Source organism: Acanthisitta chloris, unplaced genomic scaffold (assembly GCF_000695815.1).
Source record: "Acanthisitta chloris isolate BGI_N310 unplaced genomic scaffold, ASM69581v1 scaffold2022, whole genome shotgun sequence".
Taxonomy (NCBI): Eukaryota; Metazoa; Chordata; class Aves; order Passeriformes; family Acanthisittidae; genus Acanthisitta; species Acanthisitta chloris.
In genome coordinates, this window is record NW_008661977.1 from 96,509 (window position 1) to 120,143 (window position 23,635).

General features: G+C 37.7%; 1 protein-coding gene across 1 annotated transcript in view; it reads left to right on the top strand.

Annotated features, from left to right (window-relative positions):
- The window catches only part of LOC103798157 (sodium channel protein type 5 subunit alpha-like), a gene marked incomplete at its 3' end in the record, with an annotated part of 34,546 nt that extends 11,611 nt beyond the window's left edge, over positions 1–22,935 (top strand). Inside the window, exons 10-26 of the mRNA XM_009070404.1 lie at positions 1,003–1,185; positions 2,899–3,025; positions 4,957–5,195; positions 5,545–5,745; positions 6,529–6,882; positions 8,585–9,022; positions 9,958–10,104; positions 11,756–11,876; positions 14,427–14,581; positions 15,224–15,397; positions 15,671–15,778; positions 17,062–17,340; positions 17,930–17,983; positions 19,719–19,860; positions 20,427–20,527; positions 20,919–21,189; positions 21,766–22,935. Of these exons, the coding sequence (XP_009068652.1) occupies positions 1,003–1,185; positions 2,899–3,025; positions 4,957–5,195; positions 5,545–5,745; positions 6,529–6,882; positions 8,585–9,022; positions 9,958–10,104; positions 11,756–11,876; positions 14,427–14,581; positions 15,224–15,397; positions 15,671–15,778; positions 17,062–17,340; positions 17,930–17,983; positions 19,719–19,860; positions 20,427–20,527; positions 20,919–21,189; positions 21,766–22,935 (4,264 nt within the window). The remainder of the gene's footprint in view (positions 1–1,002; positions 1,186–2,898; positions 3,026–4,956; positions 5,196–5,544; positions 5,746–6,528; positions 6,883–8,584; positions 9,023–9,957; positions 10,105–11,755; positions 11,877–14,426; positions 14,582–15,223; positions 15,398–15,670; positions 15,779–17,061; positions 17,341–17,929; positions 17,984–19,718; positions 19,861–20,426; positions 20,528–20,918; positions 21,190–21,765) is intronic.
- Between the last annotated feature and the right edge of the window lie 700 nt (positions 22,936–23,635).

A 23,635-nucleotide genomic window follows, 5' to 3' on the forward strand; every position in this document is an offset into this window, starting at 1 on the left:
TTAGAAGGGACCTTAAAGATCATCTAGTTCCAGCCTCTTTGCCATGGGCAGGGACACCTTCCACTAGACCAGGTTGCTCAGAGCCCTATCCAAACATAAGAAAAAACATCACTCCCTGTGTATAGCTGTATACAGTAGTCACTCATGGAAAGAGGAGCAAGTGACAGCTTAGTTGAAGTAGTGATTTCTAGAATTGCAGAACAATTCCTTGTTCAGCCGGATATTTTTCCTGTGAAACAGTTACTTTTGTGATAGAGAAAAAGAATTAAAGCCTGAAGTTACTATAAGATAAACAGTATTTTAAAATCTGGAGAATGTAAAATTCCACCAACCAGCAGCTTTCAGAAGAAAATGCAATTGCTTTCCATTTTTTTTCTTCTATATTGTCATTGCGGGCTGCTGAGCAGAGAAATACATAGTAATTCTGCCAATCAATTGTGTTAACATCTGAGCCAAAATCTGTTGTAGTCGAATGAAAAGTCTCTTGGTGTTTTAAATGGCTTAGATGCTTCTGGAGCAAGATATTCCTGTGTTTCGAAAACATTGGCCTAAATTCAGTGAGGGAAGGAAAGTCAACCACAATGTGAATAAAGTCCAGAGGATACTCAATGAAAAGACAGAATTTTAATACTGTTTGAGCATTTATTTTAGGGAAAGTATATATTCTACAACATTGTTTTCAAGCTAAGTATTTTTTATTGTAAGCAAATCTGCCATATGGAGGAATAGAAGCTATAATGGGATTATTTCACCTCTGGCAGGCCCAATGCATGCAATCGTGTAACATACTGCAAACAGCACATTGTTCAGTGCTCCATATGTTCAGGGAATTCTCCTCTCTTTCTTTTATTATTATCACATATTGGAAGACTTTCAATGAGTTTTGTGGAACAGAAATTGTTAATGGAAAATAATAATATAGTGCAAAGAACTGGGGTTTTTTTTGACTTTTGTTCAAAGTATTCAGCAAAAATATCATCCCTGTTCTTGTTTTAATTTCAGTCATTAGCTATTCAAGGAATTGATATCCTGTCACTTAGCTCCTTCGAAGCCGCTTCTCTGTCTACCAAAGAAATCAAAGAAAGAAGCAATAGAAAAATGAGAAATAAGTCCTTGGGGATAGAAGATAATGAAGAAGAAGAAGAATTCCCCAAGCCACAGTTTACAGACAGTCAACGAAAGTTGGTAATCTATTGTCTGAATTTGAGTTTCTTACAGCTTTTCCAATTTTAATACTAAAATTAATTGCTTGAAAGCAATTAAAGAGGGTCAGTCTTTAAAGCAAACAACCTGTTGGGATAAAGAAGAATTAGATGTAAACATTGATTTGAAAAGGAAATATAAATGAAGGATGGAAGGAAAGTTATAATAGTTAAATTGCAATTTCTGTAACACTGAGAAATAAAAAAAAAGTTCATGACTATCAGAAGTTAGTTTTTATACCATCATTCTGTTAAAATTTATTGCTTAAAATAGAAATACATAGCTTATCACAAAAATAGCTACTAGAGCTTCTAGGATTCTTTTATCTGCCTTTTGAAATCTAAGCATCATCCTTTCTGTAAAATCTAAATCAGAGTTTTGGACATACAATGGTTAATAGGAAATGTTAAGACACTCTAAACATTTATTCCTTCCCCAAAAATTCTCTGTGATATTATGCTGTTCTCTCTCTATTGCTGTCCCTGGGCTTTTAGTCTCTCCTTAGCCTGGTGTATGGTCCCAAGGCAAATCAGACGAAACGCAGACCCAGCCATGGGAGTGTATTCAATTTCCAAATACCTTCTATAGAAGTTGATTCCAGAATGGATTTTGGTGATGAGGAAACCCACAATTCTGGGCAACACAAAATTCGGTGTCGATCCCTGTCGGGGATGCAGATGGGAAGACGCTCCAGCTTGCAAAGTCAAATGAGCCACAGCCCCCACCCTGCTACCCCGAACTGTGTGCAGAGCAGCAAGTGGGCTAACGTGGACACCTCCCATGGTGTGGTTTCAGGGGTGGGAGGAGGAAGCAGCAGGGTGCACAGTCAAGAGCCAGTGTCTTCGGAAGGAATAATGCTTCCACCAGTAATGGAAGACTTGGGAAAGGGGGATCTGGTAAGGAAAAAGTATTTAAAATATTTACTTCCTATTATGGTTTCTCTGTTTGTGGCAGGGTGATTGTTTTTCTTTTAAGAGTTTCATTGTAATGGCAAAGAGTGATGTGGACTGAAGTATATTGATGTGGGGAGTTTATAAGTTGTCAGTAGAAACTGGTTTTTAATACTGTGATGAGTTCCTGAAAACTAGACTTCAGCATTCATGTTACAAATCTGATGTTTCTGCTATTACTGAGTTCCTGAAAACTAGACTTCAGCGTTCCTGTTACAAATCTGATGTTTCTGCTATTCACTATTTGTACTAACATAGTTTTAAAGGTTCCTAGTGCTGATATTACAAGTCAACAAAGAGTCTTTTTATCCCAAACCCTGTCCCAGGGGGTCATTTTTTGCAGTACCTGTGATTTTTTTCTCATTCATAGCATCTTTAGCATCATGCAGAAGCTTTGCCTGTAAGTTCCCCAAGTGGACAGAGATGATTTTCTACCATTTATGCCTCATCTCTCTCCTATTCCATTAGTCCCTTGAATATTTCCTAGGCCTATTTCTCTTCATACACTTATTTTTAAGGTCTGTGCTTGCCCAGTTGCTATTACATGCTTGCAGGATCAATTTACCACAGCACTATTACTGAAGAGTAGGACCTTCATCCTCAACATCTATAACGTCTTCTAAAAAGGTGCATTTATTTGGCTGTGTGTCATTGTTCCTATTAACTTTCATAGTTACCCATCATCACATCCTGCTTAATTTCATTCCTGTGGTATCTCCCTAATCATGTTTACTTCTTTGAGCAGCCAGCTCTAAATGATGAGAGCAGCATGATGCATTTACCTCCTCATCGGTCAGTGGAGTACTTTAATGAGGCTCTTCAGAGACAAAGGGCAGCAAGTGTAGTCAGCATAATTACCAGTGTCTTGGAGGGTAAGTGGTTCTTCATTGTGTTTGTTTCAATAATAACATAATGCTGCCATGAAAGACCCAAATATATTTCTCAAAGTTTAACAGAGATTTGTAGGTGTGTAGTTAGGAGTTTCATTGTTAATTTGGCTCTTTTAAAGAAAAAAATGCTTTATCACATAGTCTTTATATACTGGAACACATCCTTTGCCTATTGTAAAAGCTCATTTTGTACTCCTTTTAGAAAAAAAATGCTTTATCACGTAGTCTTTATATACTGGAGCACATTCTTTGCCTATTGTAAAAGCTCATTTTGTAGGACAGACAGTGATGGAGGTTGGGGTGAGAATGGGTGGAAGAGGTTTCTTTAGCATCTGAGCTGCAGGACTGTTTCCTCCTCCTGATCCTGTGACTTCTGCTATGTCACTGTCATACAGAGTTATGCAAGTAAAATTAGTTGTGGAAATTCCCAGGTTTTGAATACTTAATGTCACAATTTTATTCCTTTACCTTACCTTTCCATATGAATTTTGGGTGGGGGTTAATCAATGACTTTTTTTTGATGTCTGATAGTTTTGTTGCAGATCTTTCTGAAAAATTTCAGCCCAAGTTGTTCAGGATGATGAAGTTTTGGGTTGTTTTGTCCCTGTTGAGGAGCTCTACCTCCAGTACTTGGACTACAAGTATGGGATTTAGCAGGGGGTACCATTGTGGCAGAGAGGTCCCTCTTCTTAATTTAATTAATTTTTTTCCTTGGGAGAGTCACAGTTGCAACACTTCCAGTGGAGCTTTGCTTTGCAGTGTAATTTGTCAGAGATCTGGGTTTTGTTGGCCAGTTTCAGCTGTGAACTGGGATGGAACAGGACTTGTACTTCTAAGTGGCTGTAGATTAACCTGAGAACAGGCATCAGAAAGGGGCTTTGCTGGGACCTGAACACCAGTTCTGCTGGATCCACGCTGTATTCATAAAGCCAATTGTTCTAGAAGTATGGAAGATGAGCTAGACCATCACACTGGAATGGATCTGGGACTTGAGCCTGGAGGAGAAGAAATGAAAACTAAACAGAGGGAAGAAATAAGGACAAGTCCAACTAAGAAAAGGATAGGAGTCAGATCCAGTTCATCTGACCTCTAAAAAGTCTTCAGGTCCCTGAAAACAAATTACTAATTGCTACTGTGTTTGTATTTAGCTTAAAGTTAGCTGCAGTTGGTCAATGAATTTGCACAGGACTTAAGCTGGGTCAAAAGCACTTTGAAGGACTGACTAATATTGATGGAGAAGAAAGAAAGGCTATGAGATTTATAGTTGATCAAAAGGATGCAAATGACAGAGAACAGCTTCTATCCCATGATTTACTTATGGAAAATGGAGAGGTGTGGAGCTTGCATGAGCTGTGAAATGATAGGTATGATCTTTCCTGTAGAAGTAAAACTTCAGGCACTGTAGTTTGGATTTGCCTCTTCTACAGTCAGAATTCATGTCTGCCATTGACTCTCTAGACTCCCTTGAGAATCAAAGGAGAAAAAATGTTTTTGGGTGTGATACAGCCAGTGCCCTAGACATCTACACATGCACAAGCTGGGAAGTGCTATAGCTGCTCTACTGACCTACAAGTGCATAAGAAGATGTGGTGTAGCCTCTGCATCACAAATATCTGCACTTAGTCAGATGATTGTAGCACTAGTGAGTTTAAAACAAATAAAACCCATTTCAAAGGTTTTTGAAGAAAGTGCTCATCAATGTATTTGGAATCCATTGTCTCTGAATTTTTATCTTCACATTTATTAGCTGATGCAGGGACTACACAAATGGTAGAAAGTGCAGGGAAGCTTTGGGCTCTCTGAGAGAAGTTTCATTTTTCTTCTCTGATCTTTTGAATGCTTGAAGTCGTTATTTCACCACCCTTGCACAGTGATAGCTATTTAATGATTGTGGCCTTTTCTTTTGCATTTAGAGCACGAAGAAGCTCAGCAGAGATGCCCACCATGCCTGAAAAATCTTGCTTTAAAGTATCTAATTTGGGACTGCTGTCCACTTTGGTTGAGAATCAAGACTAAAGTGGCTGCTTTCATAAAGGATCCTTTCATTGATCTCACCATCACCGTTTGCATTGTGATGAACACTTTGTTCATGGCACTGGAGCACAACAATATGTCACCTAATTTTAAATTCATGCTTAATGTAGGCAACTTGGTAAGCAAATTCTCAACTATTGACATTTTATACCAAGGATTAATTCATTGATTGGTGGATGTTTTCACTTGAGACATAAAGAGGAACAGTAAAAATTAAAGACTAGCAAGCTCTGCATTTATAAACTCTGAATGTCTATCAGAGAGAATTCCCAGATTATATTTTTATACACTTTGACATGCTCCTGAGAAGGCAGAAAAAAATCCTCCCATTTTAATTTTTGCATTTGGACTTCACAAAAATGGGTTTTATTTAACTTGTCCATGAATGTTATTTGTGGGAACATGATGTAAAGATACAACAAATTCATGGCTGTTTTTAGGCTGATGACACTGTTACTTTGTCACAGGTTTTTACAGGAATCTTCACTGCAGAAATGATCTTAAAAATCATTGCTCTGGATCCCTATTATTATTTTCAGCAGCCTTGGAATATTTTTGACAGTATAATTGTCACATTGAGTTTAATTGAACTGAGTTTCCCCAAACACAAAAACAAGAAAGAAAGGAGAAAAGGAGGAACCTTGTCAGTTTTACGATCCTTCAGACTGGTAATGCTTCATGCTTGCTTAGTTGTATGAAACTTCATGTTGTGAATTTAGTAGAAAATATTTCTGTTGTCCTCAGTTAGGAAGCACGAAATGCTCTTTTGTGTAAAATTGTTTTTCCTCCTTTTGACACTATGAGTAAGAAACACAATCTTGAACTCCTTGTGATGTTAGATTTAGAGTTTATTAACATATATTTTTTTTCTTTTGAATACACTAAGAAATATTCAAAGGAAAAAGTATTCCAGAGTGGACATGTTATAAAACCGGTGTAAAAAATTAGGAATTAGCACAGGAAATTAGGAAAAATGTGTCAGAGTACAACCAGAACAAAACAATACTTAAAGATAGAGGTGAAATGATGTTAAGGTATTCATATCATATAGTGTGGACTGATTTATGTTGCTTTGCTGGAGATATACTCTTTCATAGTGCTACAGCAACTGGTCCCCCAACTTCTGATCCTTTGTATTATGTGTAAGTTAGGTACCATAACCTACGTCAAGAGTATTGTATGCATGTCTGCCTGTGTGGGCCAAACACTTACCAAGGTCTCAAGTTAGCCTGGTCCCTTATGATGTAATTAATTTCTATTTTCAAAGTTGCCCAGACAAAAATATAAAAATCTATAAATACTTTAGAAAAAATATTTATGTCATAGTGCCACCAATATTACATTGCTGGAAAAATTCAGAATATCTGTAATTTGGTTATTGCAGGATTTGCATGGTGCAAGGATGGGTACCTCTACCAATGTCTAACACTATGTTTTATGTTGCTACACAGCTGAGGGTCTTCAAACTGGCAAAGTCCTGGCCAACTTTAAACACTCTAATTAAAATAATTGGTAACTCCCTGGGAGCACTGAGTAATCTGACCCTCGTCCTGGCAATCATCATTTTCATTTTTGCTATAGTAGGGATGCAACTTTTTGGGAGAAGTTATTTGCAAAACTGCACTAAAATAAGCAAAGATTGCAAGCCACGCTGGCACATGATGGACTTTTTCCATTCATTCCTCGTCGTTTTCCGAATTCTGTGTGGAGAATGGATTGAGACCATGTGGGATTGCATGGTGGTTGCTGAACCATCACTGTGTCTTCTTGTTTTTCTGCTGGTCATGGTGATAGGAAATTTAGTGGTAAGTTTTTCAGTATTTTATTCTCTTCATCCTGTCTATGGTAGAATCTACACATAATTGCTCTTTTGTCAACAAAAGGCAGCTTCTCTAAACACAGGTGGAAAAGTTACCTATGTGTTTATAGCTTGCAAAAGCCTCTTTTGCCTTTCACCTTTGAGCCGTTGTCTGTATTTTCCCATTTTGTGTGCTTTGCACCCAGCATCACTTGACCTTTTCATGTGGCAATGTGACAAGGAATATCTTCGTAGTAAATATAAGACAGGCAACTGTGTTTCTTCACGTCTTGGGGTTTGGATGTAAATAATCACAGAGGCTTATGGCTTACCTGCTTGAATTAATTAAGACAAGTGCTTAAGTCCCTCTGTAAATCAATTTTACTTTATTCTTTTTAAGATCTCATGCTAGTCTTGAATTCTTTATCAGCAAATGGCAGAAACTACACTCCTACCACTGAAATCAGGAATTTCTTTAGTCATCTCTAAGTACATTTATGCCCCAGAACTATATCATGTTATGGCATACCCTACACAGCCTTGCACACTGTGCTTGGGCATGAGAGGCAACCTGCCTTTCTGGTCCTGTTCTGTCACTTCTTAATGGCCAAATCATAAATATCCTCTTTTAGTAGCTTTGTTTCTCATGTCCTTCTTGGTATCATTCATATACCAAAATTGTTTTAGTTGGAAAAAAAATGCTGAAAAGAATTCCATTTAGGCGGTCCTTTATGGGAAATACCTGTTCTGTGACTGAATCACAAACACAAATATTGGTGTTTAATGTTCTGCCTGTCCTACACTGCAAGGATTGATTTCAATGATGAAATGCTATGAGTGATATTCTTATCACATAATGTTAACCATCAAACAATGAAGTGTTTATCATGTGCTCTTTGTCTAGTCTTTCTTATTTTCCAAGGAAAGTGAGAGGTATCTGAGAGTGAGATTTATTCCAGCCTAAGGTCAATAACTAAGACAGATGGGATGAATTGGACTCTGGAGGGCTAACATTCTCTACTGCCTGTGGTCCTTGGATGGCTCAGGGGTGCTATCTGCCCAGTTCTGACATGATAAAAATGAAGATACATAGATCCCATTCCAAACAGAAATATTGGGAAAAAAATGAAATCCTCTCATTCTATAAAACCAACCAACAAACAAACAAATAAACAAACTGAAATTTATAAATTCTTCCATTTAAATGTACTAAAAATGGCAAGGAAACCTCAATTCAAACTTCACTTGATTTTGCTGTTTGCGATAATGTGGTAGATTTTATGGAATTGCTGGGCCTGAATCTGCTCTGTCATAATTTTGGAAGTAACTCCAGAGTCCTGATATAATTCTAATTTGAAGACACAGTTGTTAAACTGACAAGCTGTGACCACAGTCTTTGTTGCTATTTTAACCTTTGAAAATTTGCTTTGGCCATAAAATGCATCTGCATGCACAGATCTCTTTTCTCTTGTATATCAAATGGCTTTTCTGGGACGAAGAGAGACCTGGGAACACTGAAATTTCTAAGAGAGAAGAGGATTTCATCAACCACAATGTAATCAGTCATTGTCATTTCCTTATTGCCTTATTATGGTCTGCTCAGTAAAACAGAACTTTGGTAGTATCTCTGTTCTTCTAAGTTAGAATTCAGGTTTCTGAATGCTACTCTCCAGGCTTTCTTTTTTTTTTTTTTTTTCAATGACTTTCAGGTTCTCAATCTTTTCATTGCACTGCTGCTGAATTCCTTCAGTGCTGACAGTCTCCAGACAGCAGAGGATGACGGAGAGATGAACAATCTTCGCATTGCCTTTGCTCGGATCCACAAGGGATTTCACTCTGTCAAGAGAGTGACATGGGATGCCTGTTGTGGAAAGCTCAGGCATATAAAGAAAGTGCACAAGAACAAAATCAAATTGACTGCACAGAACTCACTTGGGTTCAAGTGTGAAGAAACAAAAAATCGTAAAGAGAATTATAGTAATGAATGGATTGAGAAAAATGGGGGGAAATGCTCAGGTCCTGAAGATTTTGTCAACAATCCCAATGTATTTGTTTGTGTCCCTATTGCTGAGGAAGAGAACACAAGTGAGTGTTTTGAAGATGATGATAAACTGAGCACGTTTACAGACACAGAATACAGCAAACAGGTAATGAGTGTCTTTATTTTTGTTGGAACAGGAGAGAGAGAGAGAGTGAAAGATGGATGCATGTGTGGTGCAAGATTGTCTCCAGCAGCACAGGGTGGGGTATGTTGATCCATTTCTAGAGAGTTACAAAGTTTTGAACTAGAACCAAAAGTACAAATGTTTGGAGCGAGTGGAAATCATCACTCAGAGCCTTTTAAAAGATTTGAAAAGATTTTTTCACGTTCTTAAAAGAAAGGACCATAAATTGTTGAGTGTGCTGCTGGAATTCCTAGCTGAGTTGTTGTGATACACACAGGTAATTACATAGTCCTCAGGTAAATATGGAATCCTTGGTGAACTTGGATTTTTTTAGTAAAAATTTATGTGAATAATGTCAACTGTTTTAGTATTATTTACATGACAGAGAAAAAATACATGTTCTGCATAAAGAACATGATCATGGACTCATAATATGAATTTATAGCTCTGGTCCTTATTTCATATTTGCTCTTGCTGTGTGTAGTATGTACTAATTATTAGAAGAAATGAGTAGGATTAAGTATGGAGTGGCTCTACTAAGGTCGTGATTCTGATAGGATGCCATATATTATCCTATTTCTTTGTGCTCTATGCATTTTTCAGTTATATTTTAACCATAATTGCCATTCTGGTCTCAAGATTTTCCACCTTACATTTCTGTCTTAATTCCTATGCAAAAATTCTCACTTAACTTTCAAATCGATCACTAAACTTCCTTAATTTGCTGCATGTCTGTTGGGAAAAATTTCTCTATCCTGTGGTAAAGTTAGGGACTCAAAATGATCCTATCTTATAAATTTTGTTTGGACATTCCCTCTGTAAATGAACTGTATATTTTATTGGGTTTTTCCCCCTCTGACTTTTCCACCCTCTAAAAAGGCAAAAGAAAGCCCCTCTAATCCACAGATTATTTTCAGGATGAAAATCACCTGAGGCAAAGGGGAGAAAGAGTAAAAAGTTCAGGCAGCTGGAGTAAAGGATCAGAATTTTCCTCTGAAGAATTCAGTGTGCTTTATCTAGAAAAGGACAGGAAAGGTGACTCATCATCACCAGAACAGAAGGAGGTAACATTTTTTTTGAAACAACGTTGACTTTCCAGTACTAGTCAAACACAGGTGTGTTCCTGTTCAAGGATTACCCCTCTTCTCTGGATCTATAAGGATCCCCCTCTACTCTGCCCTCGTGAGACTCCACCTGGAATAGTGCACACAGTTCTGGTGCCCTCAATGTAAGAAGGACATGGAACTGTTGGAGCAAGTCCAGAGGAGGCCATGAAGCTGATAAGAGGACTGGAGCATCTCCCCTTTGAACATAGACTGAGGAAGTTGGGGCTGTTCTGCCTGGAGAAGAGAAGGGTGTGTGGAGACCTCATAACAAACTTCCAGTATCTGAAGGGGCTCCAGGGAAGCTGCAGAGGGACTCTTTGTTAGGAGCTGCAGTGACAAGACAAGGAGCAATGGGTACAAATTGAAAGAGGGGAAATTTAGGTTAGATATTAGGAAAAGGTTTTTCCTGTGAGGGTGGTGAGACACTGGCACAGGTTGCCCAGGGAGGTAGTGGATGCCCCAACCCTGGCAGTGTTCAAAGCCAGGTTGGATAAAGCCTTGAGCAACCTGCTCTGGTGGGAGGTGTCCCTGCCCAGGGCAGGGGGGGTTGAACTAGATGATCTGTAAGGTCCATTTGCTGCTATGACTAGGGGAATGGAGCTTGGCAGCTCTGAGCTTGCAGTAGCTGGTCTGTCTGGATCAGAGCCAATGGTGGAGCTTGAATTCTGTGAATTAAATCAAAGCTGTGCTAGTTTCTAGGTATGGATTTTTAAGAAAAATATAAGTATAGGAAAGAGAGTGTATAGAAGTGGAAAAACTGCAGTCATTTTTGTAGTAATTCTAAATAATTTATAAAATTCTTTTTGCTACTTTCCATTTATTAACTTCTGAGTCCAAAAAAATAAAAATGAAGAGGAAGATTAAAAACAAACAAGATATTAAAGGAGAGATAAGCTTCCAAGTGGGAAATTCCATCGAGTCTGCCTGTGTCCTAAGTATCTTGGTTTCAAGAAACTTAATGCTTGAAATGAGTTTCTATGTCATTTTAGATGCTATTTATTAATTTACAATAGTTTTAGAATGATTTTGAAAACAGAATACATTCAAAGAATTAAAAACCAGCATTATGAAAAAAATGAAAGTACAAAAGCATAGAGTAAATCATTTGTAACAGACTGCTGACTCATCAAACACTGTAGATGGTGTAATGGGACAACGAAAAGCTTTGTAACTCAAGAATATATGGTATGTCTTGTGTGCTCATTTCCTGACACAATAATAGATATATTTATCAGGTTCTCCTGTTTAAATACATCTTTCTATGATTTCCTGGTTTTAACTCAAGTAGTTTATCCTGCTTTGAGGAGTACATACACTAATATGCAATTTAAGAGCTCTTCAATTTACCAGCTCATTAGGCAGTTACATCTGGTTCATGTAGACAGATACTGTAATTATAAAGCTTTGGCCTCTATTTGGATGCAGCTATTGGTACTTTGACTAAGCTCATAAGCTTTTAAAATTACAGCATTTATTCCATTACCAACAGTATTTGTAATATTAGTACATAGCCAAGTTTAAATTTTGAGGGTTTTTTTTCATGGATGAATTTATTAATTTGGAGCTGAATGTAGAAAGAATCAGTACCTGATATTACTTTGCTTGGTAGTTTGACAGTGTCAGCCCTTCTGAAGGCAGCACAGTGGATCTGACAAATCCTGAAAATGTTTTGAGGCAGATTCCAGAATTTTATGAAGACTTCAAGACTCCAGAAAAATGTTTTCCAGAAGGTAGGACTCTCATGGTTTCACTACTGGGAAGTGAGAGGAATCAAAACCCAACATGTTTCTCTAGTGATGCTGAGCCAATAGGGCCAGATTATTTTCAATTAATTTTAGTTACCTGGAAATTGTCTAAATAGTCCAAATCATTGTTCCTTTCTAGTCAACAGAGATTGTGAGACCTCAAAAATAAGCCTCCTTCCCCTTAAAGCTAATTGCTTCCAGCTGGGACTTGGGCAATGGCATAGACCCCATTTTAAAAAAGGGATTATTATAGTCAAGTGGGATAAATTTCACTCTCCTGGACAACATCCAAGTGACTTTGGGGGTTTAACATAAGAGAAGTGTATGTGATCAGGTTTCACCTGGCAGTGGCCAGTGGGACAAGGCTTCCCAGAGAGGCTATGGACTCCCCATTCCTGAAGGTGTTCAAGAACAGGCTTGCTGGGGATCTGTGTAACCTGGTCTAGAGAAATGTGTCCCTGCTCATGGAAAGGGAGGTTGGTACTATATAATCTTTAAAGTGTCTTCCAACTCAAACAATTCTATGATTCTATAATATGTAAAGAAATAGCTCTTGAGACTTTTTTCAAATAAGCATCACTACTGAAGGCCAGAGGTAATCATCGCACTCTCAGTATTACTTGTGAGATAATAAACTATATCAAGTCAGTTTATAGGCTCATTTCTTCTAACTGTGTTACATTAAATGAATTATAACTGGCAAAATTCTTCCTGGTGCTCCAACTTGCTCTTTGGGTACTTACTTAGCCTGGCTGACCACCACCATTTCCACCCATGGCTTTTCCCCTCATTTCCCCCCACCTTCCATCCATTTTCTTCAATTCTGTTCTTTTCTGCTTATTCAAGCTTCACCAAACCACAAAATGATTAGCAGGAACTTTTCCAGCCTTTCACAGGTGGAGTCCAACAGCAGGTCCCACATCACTCTGAGCTTGCTCCCAAAGGCAGACCCTTTCTCCCATCACCACCATCCCATTCAGCCACCACGTCCTGGATATTTCACCTGATGAGAACACAGATAAAGCAAATCTGGCTGCATTTACTCCCATCCCCTCCTTGCCATGTTCTGCAGAGCTGGCCTTTTTCTTTTTTCCTGTGCCTATTGTGGGGTCAATGAAACTTCTAATCATCAGCTCTAGGGCTGAATCAATAACAGTGAAGCATGTAGACATTATTTGAAGCTAGGGAGATGTTATATCTGAATGGAATGTGCAGTAATATTATATATGTTTTTACTGTTATGTTATAAACTATAAATCCTGAGAGGAATCCACCTTATATACATTGTAGTTTGATTTCTTCAGGGAAAAAAACCAAAACCAACCACAAATATTGTATTAATAATAGACAAGTCAGATTTCTGACTGACAGAGTTTCTTCTAAAATTACTTTATTGATGGTTTGTTTTGGTTGTTTTTTGTTTGGGATTTTTTGCCAGTACAGTTGTTAGACCAAAAGAAATACAGATTATTTTTATTTCTTTTCTTTCCCTGCTCCAGAGAAGCAATGTGAAATGTCTTGTTTTGTCCTCTGTAGTCCCAAGCTGGAATGCGCCTACTGTGGCCAAACCACTAGAGAAGTCAACCAAAGGTGCAGCAAGCATCTACCTAACATAGAATTTGCATCCCCCCTCCCCAAAGTCCTTAACTTGGGCAAATACCATTCCCTGTCTCATCTCACATTCCAGATCCACATTACTGGACATTATTGAAGTTTAAAAAAATCAGAATATGTGTATAAGATTTTATATATCTACATGACACACACATATATATATATATGTACTACTTTTTCCATGACTGGAAATGACAGAAGCCTCTTGGCTGAGATTGTTTGCCATAGTGAAAACATGAATTAACACAGAGAATACAGAAAGGAAAAGGTTAGCCAAGGTGAGTTAATTCTTGGAAAAATTAATAAGTAAACAAACCAAGGATTTTGTAAAGGAGTGACCAGGAAACATTAGGTGTCCCTGGCATCATTGTCTGCTGTGAGAAGGAATCTGGTGAGCTGGAAAGGAGATGTTTCCTTTTACAGAGCCAATGTATCAGCTAGAACATGACATATTCTTGCAGGTTATATGATATAAAATCAGCCAGTCCATACATTTAGAAGCAAATAAATAAATGGATTTGCAAAGCATGATGTAATGCTGCAATATTGAAGACAATTGTTTACCTCCTCTGCCTCCAAGCATTTTTCTTCTGGGACATCTTATCTCTGCTTACCTAACAGCATGCAGAAACTGAGAAGGGTTTTTGTTACATCAAGAATCTTCCCATAGCCTTGAACTTTTGTGTGCCCAAACAGCAGGTCAGTGAGAGCCTGTCCAGTGTCTCAGAAATAGCCTGAAACAGTGAAAATTCCTGCAAAGAGGCTCCACCTAATTTTTTATGTATATAAATAGGAGCTACAAGGCAAATTAAATGAGATGTTTCCTAGTTTTTTTCTCATGGCAAAACAACCAACCACGATGCAAGCCTTCACATCCATGTACATTCCTTCCACACATTCATTGCTGTCTCTCCCTTTCAGGTTGTGTTCGATACTTTCGTTGTTGCGTGGGTAGTGCTGTAAAGTTTGGAGGAGAAACGTGGTGGAATCTGAGAAAAACCTGCTACCAGATTGTTGAACATTCTTGGTTTGAATCCTTTATTGTATTCATGATTCTTCTGAGCAGTGGAGCCCTGGTTAGTGTATTGCAGTTTCATGTATTTAGAAGGATTTTGGCTTTAATTTGCACCCAGATAAGTTTTTTAGCAGAAAACAGAGTGACTATTTTTGAACTCATCAGGAAAAAAAGAAGAGGCTTCAAATAGCAGACACTTATTCACTGTTTTAATTATTGCAAATCTATTATTCATATTATTTAAAATTATAAGAGAGCATGAGGAAAGCTTAAAATATATAAATCTCAGAAGCTGTTTCTATTCTGACTGCATTACTGGATTTTTCTTGGGAAGTTATTTCACAATTGTGAAATATTAAGGAGTTTTAAAACCATTAAAATTAATACATGACTCTTAATACTTTGGAAAAAAGTACTTAGTTTTTTTCAGTATGTAAACTTCTTGAAATAAATTTCTAAAACTACATACTGTCCTAGGATTTCATTTTGCATGATGTGTGCATCCACAGGAGTCTACTATATAGAGAAAAAGAAAGAGAAGGGACAAGGAGAATCATACTTTATTGGCTGGCATACATTTGAATAACAGATGGTGTTTAGATCTGTGTTAAAACAAATTAAATGACAAAGGGGTCTTAATTTTGTTGGATTTTATAAGGCTTATTTCTGACTTTTGCCATTTATCTATATATTATGGCTTCAGGCATTTGAGGACATCCATATAAATGAGAGAAAACATATTAAAATGATACTGGCATTTCTTGACAAAATGTTCACTTTCATCTTTATTCTGGAGATGCTCCTGAAATGGGTGGCTTATGGCTTCAAGAAGTATTTCACCAATGCCTGGTGCTGGCTGGACTTTCTTATCGTAGATGTAAGTTCTGCCTTTGGTGCTTCTACACATGATGTAGTAGTAGAATCCTTGATTATTCTCTAGATGCAAATTTCAGACAGTACTTTTCTCTTCTGTAGCAATTGTTTCAGGATGTTGCACTCCTGAAACGCTGAAACTGTGGGACATAAACTATGGGGAGATTTGGTTTTGTTTGTTTGTTGGTTTTGGTTGGTTTTTTAAAAAAAAAAAAAAAGAAACAAAGGAAATAGATGACAGGACATTGCTAATAGTTTCTTTTTGTTTCTGATTCAGGTCTCCTTGATAAACCTCTTGGACACTACACTTGGCCCCATGAAATCTCTTAGGACTCTCCGAGCTCTGAGACCCTTAAGGGCATTGTCACGGTTTGAGGGAATGAGGGTAAGACTGATTACAAACGAGAGCTTGTCTGTACTGATAAGCACATACCAGGTTTGTAACTCATAGATGTGCCTTTATGAAGTTCACCTGTCTACCCTAAATTCTGTTTAGGACCTATAAAATGAATTTTTAAAGGGTGCCTTTGCTGTGCTCCTCTGTACTTGGCTGGTCCTTATATTCTTTTCTGGAGTGATTGATCCTAAGTGATGCTGAAACTAAAAGTAGCCTAGGTGAAACTTTGTACCATTGCTGTTCAGTCATTCTTGTGTTCCTGTCTTCCTGACATGGGCAGAAATAAAACAGAGCATAAGAACTGTGAGCACAGTTCTCATTTTTGAAGCCTAACTAACTCAGAGGAGTCACTTCCCTCCCTTCTGCGAGTTTTTAATGGATTTATTTACAAACACCTTAGACTATTAAAAAGTACTTTTGCTTGAATTATTGCAGGAGCACCTGAAACAATATGAAGTGACTGGACATTAATTACATTTAATTACAAATCTACCATTATGCAAGTGCAGAGAGAGATTCCCTTAGCCATATGATAAAACACATATTTACACTGCAATGTGAAACAGTAAGATAACCACAGTGATATTTGGGCAAAATTCTGGTCTATGACATCTACTATGGCATGTGAAAACAGATGACAGAAATACATAGGGCATCACTCACACACACTATATGTGGGAAACAGTTTTAAACTGAAAGAGAGCGAATTAGATTGGATATGAGGAAGAAATTCTTTACCATGAGGGTGGAAAGACACTGGCACAGGTTGTCCAGAGGGGCTGTGGATGCCCCATCCCTGGAAGTGTTCAAGGCCAGGCTGGATGAGGCTTTGAGCAGCCTAGTCTTGTGGAAGGTGTCCCTGCCCATGTCAGTGGGGTTGGAACTAGATGATCTTTAAGGTCCTTTCCAAACAATTCTATGATTTTATCTGTGTGGACTCTGTGCAGCTGAGACATAGATTGGTTTTGGGTTTTTTCTGAAAGTGAGACTGAAAGCTCTCTGATTGCAATGTTGTCACAGTGAAGGCAGAGAGAAATGACATTAAATTAATTAACAGTATGTATCAAAACTGCCATGTTTGGAGTAGATTTTGAGACAAGTGCCATCATACTTTCTGTCTTGCTATGCAGAATGTGTGTGACATGGTCTCCAAAAAACCTTTACAAAGCTTTTTCACTTTTCTGCTGGGCCATCAGGTTGTTCTTTGATACCTGACAGCTGAGTTCAAGTTCTTTTTTCAAATGTATCTTGCCTCTCCCATTTCATCTAAGGTGGTTGTCAATGCACTCCTGGGAGCCATCCCTTCCATCATGAATGTTCTGCTCGTCTGCCTCATCTTCTGGCTCATCTTCAGCATCATGGGAGTGAACCTCTTTGCTGGGAAGTTTGGGAAATGTGTCAATCTGACAGAAGAAGATTCCAAATTAAATAACTCAATCAATGACAGAACAGACTGTGAGATGTATAACAACACGGGAAAAATATTCTGGGTCAATGTTAAAGTCAATTTTGATAATGTTGGCTCTGGCTACTTGGCTCTTCTTCAGGTGGTAAGTGCTGCTTGCCCTCATTAGCCAGTACACTGTCAGATGAGCTTAACCTTCTGTCAACTTCTAAATCATCTCTGTGGGTGATGCATGATGCAAAGAGTGGTATCATACAGCTTGCTCTTCTGTTGTAGCTGGCTGTTCATGCACACTAATGGGAAAAGGGAGATAAATGACACCCTGCTGTGATTTTCCATGTGATAAAGTAAGCATCTGGTGGGCCAGTGCTGTTTCAGCCTCCAGCAGGTTCATGATCCTGAGAGCTAGAGACAGTCTTGGAAAAAATCTGGGGCAAATACTGACCTGTTCTGTCAAAAAAAAAATAAAATATTTGTTGAGCCATGAGGATTGCAAGGCCTTTAGTAGACCAAACTAATGAAGGTTTGCTCTGTCAGCATGTTCCATCCCACCTTAGTAAACTTTCATATCCTAATGAGGCTGAGAATACCCCCCACACAGCAGCAGCTTTGTGCTTTGTGTGTGTGACCATACCAAAAGCTCTTTCTCCAGTCTGTGTCATTCAGATAATGCAAATTATGTGAAGACTTTTACTGTGAAAGTTCAGCACATTTTCCATAATCTCTCATTCTAGGCAACATTTAAAGGCTGGATGGAAATCATGTATGCAGCAGTAGATTCACGAGAGGTCAGTCCCTATATTCAAACCATATCTTTTTAATGCTACTGCTTTCTGCAAATGCATTATTCGTTTTGCACTTCTACATCTGCTGTTTGTCTCTGCTAAATCTTTCCAGTAATTATTTGTTATTAGCTGAGGTGAACATTTAATCTGCAAATGACACATACTGTCCTAAAGCTCATCTGTTGTAATGGGGAGAGGGTTTCTGTTCCAGACCCACACACCTAATCGCAGTGACTCTAGGGTAAGGTCTCCAGGTGAGTTCACCTCCAAGTACCCTCTATGGTAAATACAGATCTAGTTGCTATGCTCAGAGTGACTTAGGGAGCATTTCAGCTCACCCTGGATGTCTATGTTGTTCAGGTGAGCACCTCTTTATACTACATTGACTCTTCTAATAACTGGATGTCTATCACCTGGAGGGGAGCTGAGAGTTGACACTCAGGTGAAGACACCTACCTTCACACATATTCTTTTATGAAACTCAAGCTTGGAGTAAACCTGAATGTTTTACAGCAACATTGTTTAAAGTCCACTTCAAAACATAAGTGCAAACTTGATCAAGAATTAAGCTATTGTGGCTAAGCAAACATTTAAAACACATTCTCAGGCATCACTAGTACTATTTTGCCTCCTTTTTATACTGCCAGACACTTTTGTTGTCTTATCAGAAGCATCATCCAATCTTGTACAGAACAAAGTGGTAGGCAAAGAACTTAAAATGAAGAGCCTGTCTTAGTTTCATCATGAGTTCAAAGAATTTTAAAAGTAATCATATATGAAAATATTTTGGGATGTGTGTATTTCAATGCAGGGGTTTTTGTGCTTCAATTTGTAAAGCTGTTTTTCTTCTTCTAGTTTTGTTTTTACTCGTAATAACCATTGAAGAAGTTTTTTTTACTAGGAAGAAAAAGAGCAACAACATATGTTGGCCAAGATTCTTAATGGCAAGAGGTTGGAATTAGACTTTTAAATAGTTTGCTTGATTTTTCAAGTACTGAGCAATTTACAGCTCCTGTTCTTATTGGAAGAAGTTGAACTGATGCTTTTGATTGTGAAAATCGTGTCAAGAATGTGTATTCAGTAGCTCTTTCTAATGATTTTAGTTGAGCCTAACTCAATTGCAGGTTTGAAAATTAAAAAAACAACAATAAGAAGTTTTTTTGTGGTAAAAAACCCTCCCCAAACTAAATAAAACTCATTCACCATTAGTCAAAGACTAATTTATGCTCTACAATTTTTTTTGTGTACAAATATATTCAATATCAGTATGAATGAAATTTTCCTGTTCTGCAAGGAATTATCCACAAACTACATAAACAAACATTGTAAAAAAAATAATTTGACAATATTTCATAGCATAAACACCTTGTAGTACTATTATTTTGAGCTTTATTTTCTGGTTAGTTATCTTTCAGGGGATGTGCTTACTGCATGATTTTGTAAGGTTCATGTTTAATTCAAAAGAATTCCAAACTATCTAGTAGTCCTAGTAGGATTGTTATTTTCTTCCACCATTTCATTTCATTCCCCTTCCAAAATTGTCATATACAAATAAAATTTGGTGTTATGTGCTATTGGTAGTTTTAAACTCTACCAATTTTATCAGAATTAGCAGTAAGGCTGTAAATCTTAGTTCCTCCTGGAATCAATTTGTGAAAGGATCTGCAATATGAAGATTATTCTGAATTGGGCCCATGATATTATTGGTTCTTTTTCAAGTTGCATCTCATTCTTGCAGAAAAATGAGCAACCCCAAATGGAGCACAGTCTGTATATGTATCTCTACTTCGTGAACTTCATCATCTTTGGATCTTTCTTTACCTTGAATCTCTTTGTTGGTGTTATTATTGACAACTTCAACCAACAAAAGAAAAAGATAAGTATATTGGTTGTCTTTGATCTTGAGCAACACTATCTTTAGAGCACAAGGTCCTATACATAGAATCTAAAACTTCTATTGGCATTTACCAAAACATCAGTAATTAAGTTAACAGTAATAACATTCATGATGAGTTTCTTCCTTCTTTATTTTCCCCTATAACCTGAACACCTCTTCCTCAAACATTTCTAAGCCTCTTAAAATTTTGCTCCTTTTTGGGAACTCAGCATGACTGGAGGTTCATTACTAGAAAGTGGTCTGGTACAGATGCTTTGATGAGTATTTTGGATATTCAACAAGTCCAGGATGTGGGAAGTCATGGAAAGATTTGTTCCTGTCCAGATTTTTCAGTAGGTCCTCTGTTTTTGTGCTTTTTGACTGAGCTGAGTTTCACCTCAGGACTTCTGCTCTGTGAATGTCTGGTTTGTGCCACTGATTCTTTGGGCACAGTTACAGATTATGAAAAGGGCCACTACCAGCAAGATGTGAAAAAGGAAGAATGGCAATTTTAATTAAAATAGTGTTGATTTCTTACCTTATAACAGTGACATTTCTTTATATACTTAGGTGGGGAAGATATCTTTATGACCGAAGAACAGAGAAAATACCATAATGCAATGAAAAAGCTGGGATCCAAGAAACCTCAAAAACCTATTCCAAGACCACTAGTAAGGACTGAATTCTTAAAAATAAAATGTATTGCAAAAGTGCAATTTAGTTCATATGTTTATATGTTGCATATAAATTATTTATACTGTCTTTATATTGATACACAGTGCTCTAAAGTCAGTTCCATGCCAAAAAGTTGACTGAATTATTTTACAGGTTAAATATTTAGTAAGTTCTCTGCATAAATATTGTTAGGTTTTACACTCACCTTGGAACTGAATAATCTTCAGAATGAGAAGGGATTTTTAATATAAATTGTATGTTTTGCCTTTCTCAAATTTCTGACTTCACTGTAGTTGAGTGACTGTGCAACATAGAAATTGGAGCTGTTGGAAACATGTACTGCCTACTTTTATAACTGATGTCAGATGTATTTTTTTTTTCATCTAGAACAGGTACCAAGGGTTCCTTTTTGACATTGTAACATGTCAAACTTTTGATGTTGTCGTCATGGTTCTCATCTGCCTTAACATGATCACGATGATGGTGGAAACCTATGACCAAAGTACTACGAAGACTGTTGTCCTTAACAAAATCAATATACTCTTCGTTGCCATCTTTACTGCAGAATGTGTACTGAAACTGGTGGCTCTGAGGCAGTACTATTTCTCAAATGCCTGGAACATATTTGATTTAGTTGTTGTTATCATGTCATTTGTTGGTAAGTGAAATTGGTTTGGCAAATTCTTTACTAAATCAATTATTATTCATTTTCAGAAAAAAAAGATTAGTCAAAATTTAGCAATTGCAAATGGACATTGAAATGTGAGTCATAATATTGTAAAGTCTTAAGGAAAAAAACTAAGAACCCCACTATGGTTATATTAAAATAATATTAAAGGAGATTTAAAAAAATTCTTTTAGCTTTATAGGGTCCACATTTGAAGTCAAATGCAGAAGGCAAGTACATAACCTGCATCTGCTAAAGTATTTGTGCAACCAGTGTCAAAGAAAACCATCAGTCATTAAGTGTCAACTGATAAGGATTGTGCCTAGAAAGGTTCTTGCCATCCTTAGTGCAATAGGTACTGTCTTCTGATGGTTGAAGAATGTCACTCGGAATTGCTAATTTCTACATCTATTTTTTCAATTCATCTTCTGTTGAAGGTTGCTCTGGTAGGGTCTTAGCACACACACATCAGATATTTTTCAACTGTGCAGGTATTATCATTTAACGCTACTTGCTAGTTAAGCAGAAATGTGATATTCTAACCAGTTGTTATCCTCTCCATTTTAGCCTTACTGCTTTCCAGCATCGGCACAGCATTTGAACATTTCTTACCACCTACGCTCTTCAGGGTCATTCGCTTGGCTCGGATCGGACGAATACTGAGACTCATCCGGGGAGCCAAAGGAATTCGAACTCTGCTTTTTGCATTAATGATGTCCCTACCTGCTCTATTCAACATTGGCCTCTTGCTTTTTCTGGTCATGTTCATTTATGCCATTTTTGGCATGGCTAACTTTGCCTATGTGAAGATGGAAGATGGCATTGATGACATGTTCAACTTCCAAACCTTTGCTAACAGCATGCTCTGTCTCTTTGAAATCACCACATCAGCTGGCTGGGATGGTCTTCTTAGTCCTATTTTAAACACTGGGCCACCATACTGTGATCCAAACGTAAGTGGTACTATAGGTGAATGTGGTAAACCTGCCATAGGTATTATTTATTTTGTAAGCTACATCATTGTATCATTTCTCATTGTTGTAAACATGTATATAGCTGTTATTCTGGAGAACTTCAATGCTGCTACTGAGGAAAGTACAGAGCCTTTAGGGGAAGATGACTTTGACATCTTTTATGAAATCTGGGAGAAATTTGATCCTGAGGCAACTCAGTTTATAACTTTCTCTGAGCTTTCAGACTTTGCAGATGCTCTGGCTGAACCTTTACGTGTACCAAAACCAAACAAAGTTGAACTCACAGCAATGGACTTGCCTGTGGTCAGTGGGGACAAGATACACTGCTTGGATATCTTGTTTGCTTTTACCAAAAGAGTATTAGGAGATTCTGGGGAGCTGGATACTCTAAAAGTACAAATGGAAGAGAAATTCATGGCTGCCAATCCATCAAAACAATCCTATGAGCCAATATCTACTACACTCAGACACAGACAAGAAGAAGCATGTGCCACTGTCATACAACGTGCCTACAGGAGTCACTTGCTCCTGCGCTCCATAAAACAGGCTTCTTACCTGTACCACCACAGAACTTGCAGTGCTGACAGTCCGGGAGATGCTGCTCCAGAAAATGAAGGACTTATTGCTTCTATGATGGATGCAAACTATGGTAGGAGTCCTAACAAGTCTGAAACTTTGTCCTCAGTATCCATTCCTCCATCATATGACAGTGCCACAAGAGAGAGTAGTGGCAATCTTATGGCTGAGAATGGAGAAATAACAGGTAATGAACAACCTCCAGACATTAAATAGTTCATTGATGATAAAGTTGTTAATATTTTTAAATGTTCACAGAAGATGATATAAATATATGTCAGCTGAGGCAGCCTCCCAATAAAACAAAGTCTCTTGATGGTGATTTTTTAACAATGGTAGCTGGTGAGTCACGGCCTTTGGCTCTGTTGTGTTTGGTTTTCTTCAGTTTTTACATATTCAGAGTAAGGTTTTGGATCTGTTTGATCAAGGGCATCCCACTGCAAGGTAGGTCCCACAGTACCTGAGTGCTGGAGAGTGTTCACAGCAGTGATAGGCAACCTCTGCTGACATTTCCCCAGTGCAGGAAGCAGAGAAAAGGCCAAGCACCAACGGATCTACTGGAGAACAGAAAATTAATGTCAATATTAGGATAAATTGAGGAAGGGAAAGGAGCTAAAATTAACTCTTTTTCCATTCCTGATTGATACTAACATTATAAACCTGTTTAGCAAATGGCTGCTGATTTTTTAAAATCTATTTTGTTGTTGTTGTTTTTGTATGTTTGGGGACTGATGTGCCACAAACATAGCCCCTGCATGATCCACAGATGTGTCACAGTGTAGTGGACATCTTTCCATATGATCAATTTACAGAATAAGTCATGGCATGTATGTTATTGTAGCTGTATTACTGAAGTTTAATGAAATAATAAATACAACTCTTAGTAT